This window comes from Oncorhynchus kisutch, linkage group LG3 (assembly GCF_002021735.2).
Source record: "Oncorhynchus kisutch isolate 150728-3 linkage group LG3, Okis_V2, whole genome shotgun sequence".
NCBI lineage: Eukaryota > Metazoa > Chordata > Actinopteri > Salmoniformes > Salmonidae > Oncorhynchus > Oncorhynchus kisutch.
This window is the reverse complement of record NC_034176.2, coordinates 67938379-67951846: the sequence shown is the minus strand read 5'-3', so window position 1 is coordinate 67951846 and position 13468 is coordinate 67938379. Positions and strand designations below refer to the sequence as shown.

General features: G+C 47.5%; 1 protein-coding gene across 3 annotated transcripts in view; it reads right to left on the bottom strand.

Annotated features, from left to right (window-relative positions):
* LOC109888398 (RNA-binding Raly-like protein) overlaps positions 1 to 13468 on the bottom strand; it is an 87557-nt gene that overhangs the window by 13620 nt on the left and 60469 nt on the right. For 2 of the 3 annotated variants that reach the window (XM_031812282.1, XM_020479562.2), the window contains exon 3: positions 7894 to 7944. The exons of the other annotated variant lie outside the window; for it this stretch is intronic. In XM_031812282.1, the coding sequence (XP_031668142.1) occupies positions 7894 to 7944 (51 nt within the window). The remainder of the gene's footprint in view (positions 1 to 7893; positions 7945 to 13468) is intronic. 3 annotated transcript variants of the gene reach the window in all.

The window sequence follows — 13468 nt, the reverse complement described above, 5'->3', positions numbered from 1 at the left end:
AGAGGCAGGTGTTTATCATTGCCTCTGATTGGGAACCATATTTAGGAAGCCATATTCTTTGAGTGTTTCGTGGGTGATTGTTCCTGTCTCTGTGTTTGTGTGCACCAGATAGGGATTTTCGGTTATTCACGTTACGTTTAGTGTTTTTGTATTGTTCGGTATTACCTTTGTTAAAGATGTATCAAGATAACCACGCTGTGTTTTGGTCCGATCCCTGCTACACCTCCTCTTCAGAGGAAGAGGAAGAAGAAAACCTTAACAGAATCACCCACCACAACAGGACCAAGCGGCGTGGTGACAGGCAGCGGCAGCAGGAGCAAGGAGGAATGGACATGGGAGGACGTTTTGGACGGCAAGGGTTGTTACACTTGAGAGGAAATACTGGCTGGAAGAGATCGCCTCCCATGGGAACAGGTGGAGGCACTTAGGAGAGCAGAGGCAGCCGGAGAGAGGAGCCGGCGATACAAGGGAACATGGTTGGCAAGGAAGCCCGAGAGTCAGCCCCAAAAATGTATTGGGGGAGGCACTCAGGGAGTATGGCGAAGCCAGGTAGGAGACCTGCGCCAACTTCCTGTGCTTACCGGGGGGCTAGAGAGACCGGGCAGGCACCGTGTTATGCTGTGGAGCGCACGGTGTCTCCAGTGCGGGTGCATAGCCCGGTGCGGTACATACCAGCTCCTCGTATCGGCCGGGCTAGAGTAAGCATCGAGCCAAGTGTCATGAAGCCGGCTCTACGCATCTGGTCTCCAGTGCGTCTCCTTGGGCCGGCTTACATGGCACCAGCCTTGCGCACGGTGTCCCCGGTTCGCCTGCATAGCCCAGTGCGGGCTATTCCACCTCGCCGCACTGGCAGGGCGACCGGGAGCATTCAACCAGGTAAGGTTGGGCAGGCTCGGTGCTCAAGAGCTCCAGTGCGCCTGCATGGTCCGGTCTATCCAGTACCACCTCCACGCACCAGCCCTCCGGTGGCAGCTCCCCGCACCAGGCTTCCTGTGCGTGTCCTCGGCCCAGTACCACCAGTGCCAGCACCACGCATCAGACCTACAGTGCGCCTCGCCTGTCCAGCGCTGCCAGAGCCTTCCTCCTCTCCAGCGCTGCTGGAGCCTTCCTCCTCGCCAGCGCTGCCGGAGTCTCCCGCCTGTCCAGCGCTGCCGGAGCCTTCCTTCTCTACAGCGCTGCCAGAGTCTCCCGCCTGTCCAGCGCTGCCAGAGCCGCCAGTCTGCAAGGAGCCGCCAGAGCCGCCAGTCTGCAAGGAGCCGCCAGAGCCGCCAGTCAGCATGGAGCCGCCAGAGCCGCCAGTCAGCAAGGAGCCGCCAGAGCCGCCAGTCAGCATGGAGCAGCCAGAGCCGCCAGTCAGCATGGAGCAGCCAGAGCCGCCAGTCTGCCAGAATCCGCCAGTCTGCCAGAATCCGCCAGAGCCGCCAGTCTGCCAGGATCCGCCAGAGCCGCCATTCAGCCAGGATCCGCCATTCAGCCAGGATCCGCCATTCAGCCAGGATCCGCCAGTCAGCATGGAGCTGCCAGTCTGCCAGAATCCACCAGGATCCGCCAGAGCCGCCCTTCAGCCAGGATCCGCCATTCAGCCAGGATCCACCAGTCAGCCAGGATCTGCCAGAGCCATCAACCTTCCTGAGCTTCCCCTCAGTCCTGAGCTTCCTCTCAGTCCCTAGCTACCCCTCAGCCCCGAGCTACCCCTCAGTCCCGAGCTACCCCTCAGTCCCGAGCTACCCCTCAGTCCCGAGCTACCCCTCAGTCCCGAGCTGTCCCTCAGTCCGGAGCTGCCTCTCAGTCCAGTGGGGCCCTTGGTTAGGTTTACTAGGCCAAGGTTGGAGGCGAGGGTCGCCAGTCTAAGGACGCAAATTAAGCGGACTAAGACTTTGTTGGAGTGGGGTCCACGTCCCGCGCCGGAGCCGCCACCGTGGACAGGCGCCCACCCGGACCCTCCCCTATGGGTTTAGGTGTGCGGCCGGGAGTCCGCACCTTGGGGGGAGGGGTGGGGTGGGGGGGTTCTGTCACGCCCTTTGTGTTTTCTTTATTATTTTGGTCAGGCCAGGGTGTGACATGGGTTATTTATGTGGTGTGTTTTGTCTTGGGGTTTTTGTAGGTTTTGGGATTGTGGTATGGTAGAGTTGTCTAGGTAAGTCTATGGTTGCCTAGAGTGGTTCTCAATCAGAGGCAGGTGTTTATCGTTGTCTCTGATTGGGAACCATATTTCGGCAGCCATATTCTTTGAGTGTTTCGTGGGTGATTGCCTGACTTCCGGCGCCGACAGAGATGGCCGCCTCGCTTCGCGTTCCTAGGAAACTATGCAGTTTTTTGTTTTTTTACGTGTTATTTCTTACACTAGTACCCCAGGTCATCTTAGGTTTCATCACATACAGCCGAGAAGAACTACTGAATATAAGATCAGCGTCAACTCACCACCAGTACGACCAAGAATATGTTTTTCGCGATGCGGATCCTGTGTTCTGCCTTACAACCAGCGCCACGGGATGGTTCCCATGCAGCGACCCAAAAAAACGACTCAGAAAAAGAGGGAAACGAAGCGGTCTTCTGGTCAGACTCCGGAGACGGGCACATCGTGCACCACTCCCTAGCATTCTTCTTGCCAATGTCCAGTCTCTTGACAACAAGGTTGATGAAATCCGAGCAAGGGTAGCATTCCAGAGGGACATCAGAGACTGTAACGTTCTCTGTTTCACGGAAACGTGGCTCACTGGAGAGACGCAATCCGAAGCGGTGCAGCCAGCGGGTTTCTCCACGCATCGCGCGGACAGAAACGAACATCTTTCTGGTAAGAAGAGGGGCGGGGGCGTATGCCTTATGGCCAACGTGACATGGTGTGATGAAAGAAACATACAGGAACTCAAATCCTTCTGTTCACCTGATTTAGAATTCCTCACAATCAAATGTAGACCGCATTATCTACCAAGAGAATTCTCTTCGATTATAATCACAGCCGTATATATCCCCCCCCAAGCAGACACATCGATGGCTCTGAACGAACTTTATTTAACTCTCTGCAAACTGGAAACGATTTATCCGGAGGCTGCATTCATTGTAGCTGGGGATTTTAACAAGGCTAATCTGAAAACAAGACTCCCTAAATTTTATCAGCATATCGATTGCGCAACCAGGGGTGGAAAGACCCTGGATCATTGTTACTCTAACTTCCGCGACGCATATAAGGCCCTGCCCCGCCCCCCTTTCGGAAAAGCTGACCACGACTCCATTTTGTTGATCCCTGCCTACAGACAGAAACTAAAACAAGAAGCTCCCACGCTGAGGTCTGTCCAACGCTGGTCCGACCAAGCTGACTCCACACTCCAAGACTGCTTCCATCACGTGGACTGGGAGATGTTTCGTATTGCGTCAGCCAACAACATTGACGAATACGCTGATTCGGTGAGCGAGTTCATTAGAACGTGCGTTGAAGATGTCGTTCCCATAGCAACGATTAAAACATTCCCCAACCAGAAACCGTGGATTGATGGCAGCATTCGTGTGGAACTGAAGGCGCGAACCACTGCTTTTAATCAGGGCAAGGTGTCTGGTAACATGACTGAATACAAACAGCGCAGCTATTCCCTCCGCAAGGCTATCAAACAAGCTAAGCGCCAGTACAGAGACAAAGTAGAATCTCAATTCAACGGCTCAGACACAAGAGGCATGTGGCAGGGTCTACAGTCAATCACGGACTACAGGAAGAAACCCAGCCCAGTCACGGACCAGGATGTCTTGCTCCCAGGCAGACTAAACAACTTTTTTGCCCGCTTTGAGGACAATACAGTGCCACTTACACGGCCTGCAACGAAAACATGCGGTCTCTCCTTCACTGCAGCCGAAGTGAGTAAGACATTTAAACGTGTTAACCCTCGCAAGGCTGCAGGCCCAGACGGCATCCCCAGCCGCGCCCTCAGAGCATGCGCAGACCAGCTGGCCGGTGTGTTTACGGACATATTCAACCAATCCCTATACCAGTCTGCTGTTCCCACATGCTTCAAGAGGGCCACCATTGTTCCTGTTCCCAAGAAAGCTAAGGTAACTGAGCTAAACGACTACCGCCCCGTAGCACTCACATCCGTCATCATGAAGTGCTTTGAGAGACTAGTCAAGGACCATATCACCTCCACCCTACCTGACACCCTTGACCCACTCCAATTTGCTTACCGCCCAAATAGGTCCACAGACGATGCAATCTCAACCACACTGCACACTGCCCTAACCCATCTGGACAAGAGGAATACCTATGTGAGAATGCTGTTCATCGACTACAGCTCGGCATTCAACACCATAGTACCCTCCAAGCTCGTCATCAAGCTCGAGACCCTGGGTCTCGACCCCGCCCTGTGCAACTGGGTACTGGACTTCCTGACGGGCCGCCCCCAGGTGGTGAGGGTAGGCAACAACATCTCCTCCCCGCTGATCCTCAACACTGGGGCCCCACAAGGGTGCGTTCTGAGCCCTCTCCTGTACTCCCTGTTCACCCACGACTGCGTGGCCACGCACGCCTCCAACTCAATCATCAAGTTTGCGGACGACACAACAGTGGTAGGCTTGATTACCAACAACGACGAGACGGCCTACAGGGAGGAGGTGAGGGCCCTCGGAGTGTGGTGTCAGGAAAATAACCTCACACTCAACGTCAACAAAACTAAGGAGATGATTGTGGACTTCAGGAAACAGCAGAGGGAACACCCCCCCATCCACATCGATGGAACAGTAGTGGAGAGGGTAGCAAGTTTTAAGTTCCTCGGCATACACATCACAGACAAACTGAATTGGTCCACTCACACAGACAGCATCGTGAGGAAGGCGCAGCAGCGCCTCTTCAACCTCAGGAGGCTGAAGAAATTCGGCTTGTCACCAAAAGCACTCACAAACTTCTACAGATGCACAATCGAGAGCATCCTGGCGGGCTGTATCACCGCCTGGTATGGCAACTGCACCGCCCTCAACCGTAAGGCTCTCCAGAGGGTAGTGAGGTCTGCACAACGCATCACCGGGGGCAAACTACCTGCCCTCCAGGACACCTACACCACCCGATGCTACAGGAAGGCCATAAAGATCATCAAGGACATCAACCACCCGAGCCACTGCCTGTTCACCCCGCTGTCATCCAGAAGGCGAGGTCAGTCCAGGTGCATCAAAGCTGGGACCGAGAGACTGAAAAACAGCTTCTATCTCAAGGCCATCAGACTGTTAAACAGCCACCACTAACATTGAGTGGCTACTGCCAACACACTGTCAATGCCACTGACTCTACTCCAGCCACTTTAATCATGGGAATTGATGGGAAATGATGTAAATATATCACTAGCCACTTTAAACAATGCTACCTTATATAATGTTACTTACCCTACATTATTCATCTCATATGCATACGTAGATACTGTACTCTATATCATCGACTGCATCCTTATGTAATACATGTATCACTAGCCACTTTAACTATGCCACTTGGTTTACATACTCATCTCATATGTATATACTGTACTCGATATCATCTACTGTATCTTGCCTATGCTGCTCTGTACCATCACTCATTCATATATCTTTATGTACATATTCTTTATCCCCTTACACTGTGTATAAGACAGTAGTTTTTTTTGGAATTGTTAGTTAGATCACTTGTTCGTTATTACTGCATTGTCGGAACTAGAAGCACAAGCATTTCGCTACACTCGCATTAACATCTGCTAACCATGTGTATGTGACAAATAAATTTGATTTGATTTTTTTGATTTGGTTGTTCCTGTCTCTGTGTTTGTGTGCACCAGATAGGGCTGTTTCGGTTTTTCACGTTACGTTTAGTGTTTTTGTATTGTTCGGTATTATCTTTATTAAAGATGTATCAAGATAACCACGCTGCGTTTTGGTCCGATCCCTGCTACACCTCCTCTTCAGAGGAAGAGGAAGAAGAAAACCTTAACAGCTACAACGACTTTGAAGTGTAGTTTCAGAGAATAGGAGCTTGCGAAACAGACAACGAGAGAGTGTAGATGTGTGAGGATTAGAGAAAACAGAGCGAGAGTGTGTAAGTGTCTGTGCATGTGTGTGTGTGTGTGTGTGTGTGTGGATTAGAAGAGAGATTATAAAAGAGGCTTTGTCTCTGCCAGAGCTGTTATCTGTGTGTAGAGGCAGACATTTTCTCATATGCACACAAACAGATGTACAGACACACACGCACACACACACACACTAACACACACAAGCTGTCGATGGAGCTAGCCAGCCACGTAGGGCAAAATCATGTACCGTGTTTGAAGCAAATTGAAAATCAGTGGTGAGGGTTTTTCCTGCGTGAAGACAGAAAAATGCAGAGCGTGGCAAAACAACAAAATGCAAAGAAAAGATGACAGCGTCAACTCACAGCTACAGTACTGTGTGTGTGTGTGTGTGCGGAACTCGTGTATGGACATGTTTAACTAGAAGTCCCCACAAGAATAGTAAACAAACAAAGATTTGACCAACTGGGGACATTTTGTTAGTCCCCACGAGGTCCAATGCTATTTCTAGGGGGTTAGAATTATGTTAAGGGTTAGGAGCTATGGTTAGTTTTAGGGTTAGGAGCTAAGGTTTAGGGTTAGGACTAAGGTTAGGTTTTTGGGTTAAGGTTAGGGTTAGGTTAGGGGTTAGGGAAAATAGGATTTTGAATGGGACAGAATTGTGTGTCCCCCACAAGGTTAGCTGTACAATACTGTATGTGTGTGTGAGAGAGTGAGAGAGATAAAGGGAGGTGGAGTTGTAATCTCTATGTTTGACAGCCTGTTTCTCTAACCACCCTCCTTACACTCTCTTATTTTCTTTCTGCATGTTTGTTTAAACTGAAGATAGAAACATAAACATAGAGGACGTCCTCAACTCTTCTGTGCATAACTACATCTACAGCATCTGACTGCATTCACACAGAGGACAACAAGGTTGTTCAATGTGTGTGTGTTGTGTGTGAGAGAGAGAGCACTCTTTATTCAAATGTGCTGAGTGCTGTGTTTATGAATGAGCCGTGTCACCTTCAGTGTGCCTGATGGAGGTGGAGAGCTCCCATAGCAATTACCTGAGTGACTGACCTGGGTGACGAACCAGACAGAACCGGACTCAACTGGACTTGGCATAACTGAGTCAGACTGAACAGGACTGACCTGGGTTAAGCCATGCTGAACTGGACTGATATGGACGGAATCCAACGGGATCAGAGATCATCAGACTGAAAGGCATTGAGCAAGACTGGAATGGACTGAACGGGATTGAACTGTGACCTGGGTAGGGCCGTACTAAACTTGAATTAATTGTGTTGAACCGGACTGACTGTCAAATTCTGGCTTGGAATCTGAACTGAGATCATGATCTCTTGGCTGGAGCTGTAGCGAAAACACTCCACAGCTCTACCATCTACAGTACAGTACCACTGGAAAGTGAACAGGTACTTTATGGCAGTTTTCCAGCCGACAGTTAATTCTCTATATGCTTCAGTTACTGTAATGTAGCCACCCTGACCCATGGCCCAACCTCTGCTGTGAGCCACAGAAAACTAACCTGAGCTTTAATGGAACTTGTAATATAAGCTGCTGCACTTAGAACAGTTTAAGCTGACTCATAATTATTAGAGACTCAGCTAGGGTTAGAGTGGCTTACAACCTGACTGGATTCCTTATAGAGGTCACACAGCACATATCAGCTCCCTGTGTCACGATTAGTGGGCAGTGACAGGCAGCTCTGTTAGCAGAGACACATGACTGACAGCTCAGTGACAGGCAGGGAGAGGAGGGAGAGGGCCAGCAGGAGACAGGGGAGACAAGAAGGGTTAAGTGTGTGTTTTAGACTTTTCCTTTGTCCAACTCTGAAAATTCAGGGTTTGTGTGAGAGGTGCGGTGCAGAGCGGGCTGACAGTACCTGTCATAGAGGTCCTCCTGATAGCACTCATAGTCCAGGTCATAGTCAGATCTGCAAAGAGAGGAGAGAGGAGAGAGAGAGAGAGAGAGAGAGAGAGAGAGAGAGAGAGAGAGAGAGAGAGAGAGAGAGAGAGAGAGAGAGAGAGAGAGAGAGAGAGAGAGAGAGAGAGAGAGAGAGAGAGAGAGAGAGAGAGAGAGAGAGAGAGAGAGAGAGAGAGAGAGAGAGAGAGAGAGAGAGAGAGAGAGAGAGAGAGAGAGAGAGAGAGAGAGAGAGAGAGAGAGAGAGGAGGGGGATAGAGAGAGAGAAGGGGGATAGAGAGAGAGAGAGAGAGAGGGGGAGAGTGAGTTGACAGTGGCCTGACACAAAGGCTCACAACTGTCTTCACAGCTGACTGACAGAGGTGTTACTGACACACATGCACGGCACACACACACACACACACACACACACACACACACACACACACACACACACACACACACACACACACACACACACACAAGTCATCCTATGTGAAAGCAGAGGCTGATGAAAAACTGAGAGATCAAACAACATCTATCTCGGATACAAGCAGCCTTTCAGATCTATACCTCATTAGGTGAGCTAAATATGCCATCAGAGATATTTCACTCTGTAAGGAGGCTGCTGGAATAGTGTGTACATAGTTAGAGCAGGGCTCTGGCAAGTGGAAGGAATATGCTATTCATGATTTCTAGCCAGCTGGAAAAAGACATTGGATTTGTTGTGCCACAGCACCCAAGGTGAAAAATCCATAGAAATTGTCCTGCGTTATGCACCAATGACCACAGGCTGCGCACTATGTGCTTCTACATATTCCAGCTCATTTACTGTGAAGTTGGACTGTCAGGTGTGTGTGTATGTGTGTTGGAGTGTATGCACCCATCTGTGTATGTGCCTGTGTGTGTGTTTGTGCATCTCTGTGTGTGTTTGATTAGACTCAACTTGCTCACACCTTTCCTTATAATATATGGGCAGAGTTTGCTGTAGGTTGTAGTTTATAGATTACCCTATACGGTTTGGTGTGTAGAGCAGACCAGGGCAGAGAGAGGAGTGACACTAAGCCTGATGGTAAGTAGCTCATACCCTGGTGTGTAGTTAAATAGAGCTCAGCATTTCTCTGTGCGTTTAATCCCTGCCTGGCCACTGATACCCCAGCCCAAAAGTCTACACACACACGCATGTAAGTACACACACACAAGCATACACACACATGCGCGCACACACACACACATGCGTGCACACGCAAGCATACACACATAGACATTATCAGCAAACACCCTCCACTTTTGCTTTCTGTAAAACTTTCAACCATAGAGAAGCAGTGTATTTATAGGTGCTTGAAAGGTGACTCGTACCCATACTAATTCCTATTTATTACACATATATTTATACACTGTATAAATAGAGCCATCAGCATGGCCACACCTAAAGCCCCTCTGTCCTATCTGTCTCAGCAGGGGGCTGGTGAGTCTCAGTGCTGTAATCATGCTGTTGACTGGAGGAAAGTGATGTATCAGTAAACATGTCAGGAAGTACAGCAGGAGACTAAACGTAACCCTTTTTCACAGCTAAAAACATACAGTACACACATGCATGAGCGCAGACACACAGACAGATGTGCTGCACACTCATACACACACACTTTCTTTTGCTCACTCTGTATGTAAATGTGATTCAGAATGTAGCAAACCTGTCTCTGAAGTGTTGAGATAACTAGCAGTGTTGGTATAAAAGTGTGTTTATGTGTACCTGAGGTGTGTGTGAATTCCTAATGAATTCTCCTCCAGCTACCGGCGCCAAACTGTTTCTGGTTTTCTCCCCTCGTCTGAACAGACACACAGAAGACAGTTTGTTTTTCTGAGCTCTAGATTCTGACAGCTTCAAATAATCTGTAATAAGTGTAAACATTTACACCTCATCATGCTCTTCCCCAACTTTGTTTTATGATTTAGCTTGAGGTCTGATCAATTTGCAGAAAGCCTTCTGTTATTCTAAATAACGGTAGGCCTTTCATGTGAAATGGTAGACATCTATGTTTCCAGCTATCCCTATTTAACACGATGGAAACTTAGTCATCTGTAGGGGAGCACACTCTGTTTGAAGGTTTCTTTCCATGTCCATATGTTTATGTGGGTCTGCACAGTGCAGGGTTGGCTGTGTGGATTAGGGTTTACAGTATGTGCGTTGTACTACTGAACCAAAACAAAACCACTCTACTTAGCCAGTTTGAAGACCCTGACAAAACCGTTCTCCTTAGCCACCATTGAAACTGAACTTAAGCAGAACCTCTCCACTCAGTCTGCTAATAGGACCCAACTGAACCCACAGATACCCTGCGCTCAGCAGAACACCATGAGCTAACAGATCTGGCGGCCAACAGAAGTTCTGTGATCAGGCATGGAGGAGAGACAAAGTGAGCAATCGGGAGAGAGAACAGCGCCACAGGCCCCGGCACAGATGAGGGGCTCTGTGTCCTAATGGGGAACTTGAGCGAAAGACAGAGAAAATAACAACTATTTGCCAAACTCTCACAGCAGGAAAACTAAGACAGACTGACTCACTCTAACTCTCTTTCTCCCTCTTTTCCTCTATCATTTTCTCTCCCTGCAGCAATGTTCTAGTTGGTAATCTGTGTCATTTAGCACTGGGAGGAGAGAGAGAGAGTCAAGACAGAAAACAATTTCCATTTCCTCTTCCATTATCCAAGCCAACTTCTGTTATTAGAGTGGCTAAACTCTTCAATCAAGTCTGAGACAAGCAGAAAGACATGCCAGGTATTAGTGCCTTTCTGCAGTTTGAAAACATAGGAGACCATACAGTGCATTACAGTATCTTCATCCTTTTAGCCGAGCACTCCGGAGAGGCATTGTGATTGCAACACCACCTGCCTGGTGAAAAGACAGATTCCCAGCTCCAGAATGGTCACCATGACCAAAATGACTGCTGGGAGACCATAAATCAGTGGTATTCTCCTAGTGGGGTCACGGGGGAACTTCAATGGGGTAGGCAATTTTTTTATATATTTTTAATGCAATGAATTGAAGGTTATTTGTTGATGTAAAATTCGAAATGTACCAATTTTAAGGTCTTAAGGTTTAAGGTTAGATTTGGCATGGGATCACTAGAATTTTTTGGGAAAGAAATGGGGTCCCCAGAAATTCTGGCAGAAAAATGGGGTCCCTGCTGAAAAAGTTTGAATACCACTAGACATAAACAGTATCTATCTCTCGACCATAATGTTGAGAGATTAGTGCTTTTTTTGAGTTTCGGTTCGATTCTAAAAAAAAAATCAAATTTTTTGATTTCGGTTTCAAATGATACTTTTTAAAATGAATTACACTGCGTTATGTGGGTTGAATGCTGTAACAACAGATAATAAAAGTCCCATGATGGTAGTACATGACAATTACTACTTATAATTTATTCACTTTACTTTAATAAAATATTTTAGTTGTGTATATTACATTTGTTTTATTTGATGACTTTATTATTTAATTCCAAGTCATCATCTCATCTCTATAGAGCTGTTGCCTATGCTGTCTGACAAAATCCCTATTTTGGATTTTATTTTTTTTCCAAAGTAAATAAGGCATACTTTTACGACTGCTGAATACCAACTATCAATCCCTTATATCATGTATTTTCAGAAAGAGATACCTAGTAAAATTTTGGTTTATTACTCAGCACTACTCATACAGCATCACAACCACCTGGAGAAAACCAATCACACTCTGGATTGTCTCTTTAATGACATAATGGTCTCTGGAATGGAAGCTTTGTTGCATAGACAAAGCAAGGTGCCCCTGCACACAAGAAGCTTCCATTCCCCCTGTCGCAAGGTATTTATAGCTCTATAGAGCTGCTGCCTATGCTGTCTGACAAAATCACTATTTTAGTAGTTCTTCGAAGTTAATAAGGCATAATATTATGACTGCTGAATACTAAATATCAATCACTTAGATCATGTATTTTCAGATAGAGATACCTCGTGAAGCAACTGCTCTCTATCTCTCTCGACCATGCATTCTTCTGTCTCTTCTCTCCGTGTCTGTGCGCTCACGGATAGATCGGACAAGTAGGCGAGCAAGGGATTGTGGTCATTGTAGTTAATTACCAAGTTTTCAGCACCAAACTAGTAGAATATTGGCCTGTTGGAAACTACAACTCCCTACTACATTGCACAGTTCGATCTGATTTATTTCTAGAGAAAATGAGCTTTGAGCTCACAGAAAAAAAACGAACAAAATGGAATTCTAATAACTGAACCAACATTGGTCAATAAGTTGTTTATAAAACAAAAAATAACTGACATTTCTGTTAATCGCTCAGCAATACTCAACCAGCAACAGAACCACCTTAAGTAAACCAATCACACACTGGTTCTCTTTAATTACATAATGGTCTCTGAGTTTGTGACTGGAAACATGTATTTGAGATTTGAGAGAGAGAAGGGTAGCTTAGTGAAGGGTAGTGTGTGTGTCTGTGGGTGCGCGTGTGTGTGTGTGTGTGTGTGTGTGTGTGTGTGTGTGTGTGTGTGTGTGTGTATGTGTGTGTGTGTGTGTGTGTGTGTGTGTGTGCAGGGACAGCCAAATGGACAGCGGGGTCGCTAAAGGCTAATTAATAAATTTTCATAATTTCTCGAGTGCCCTGGCAATCCATTAGACATGGCTGGCTACAAATCATCTCACCTTGCTGATCGCATAGCGTGTGTGTGTGCGAGTGCAGATGTGGAAGGTGGAGGTGCTGTTTGTGGTAAGCATTGATACTTCCCCCTGTCAACACACAGCGTATACTAACACATCCCTACATACACTATATGTTGATATAAACAGGATGCCATGATCATCAATCCCTTTGATCAGGAAACTGGCCTCATGAGTATGTGCTCATTGCTCTTAGGGGATTAGCCTAGGGAGGAACATGTGCCCTCATCTACTCTCTCCACACTAACAGCCAAGTCATCCCATGGCATAAGGACACAGCCTTACTTACTCTCACTCCAACTCCCCCAGAAACAAACACTCTCATAAATATCCTCCCCTCCTCCCCCCTCTCATTCTGTCCCAGTAGTTTGTCGTCATCAGTGTAATGGTGTGTGTCAAGTGTTCATATAGATCTGTGTTTGACGAGCCCTGGAGAAGAGTGAGCACAGTCCCACGTCATCCACAGGATGGATTGCAGCTCACAAAACAAATGCACACACGAACGCACACATGCTTTGTCACGTTCTTCCCCCTTTCCCTCTCTCCCCTTCCTTTTCCTTGTCACGTTCTGACCTCAGTTGTTTTGTTATTGTCTTTGTTTTAGTATGGTCAGGGCGTGAGTTGGGTGGGTTGTCTATGTTAGTTTTTCTATGATTTGGTATTTCTGTGTTTGGCCTGGTATGGTTCTCAATCAGAGGCAGCTGTCAATCGTTGTCCCTGATTGAGAACCATACTTAGGTAGCTTGGTTTCACTTTTGAGTTGTAGGTGATTGTTTTCTGTTTTGTGTCTGCACCAGACAGGACTGTTTCGTTTCGGTCATTCTCCTTTGTTATTTTGTTTAGCGTTCTTG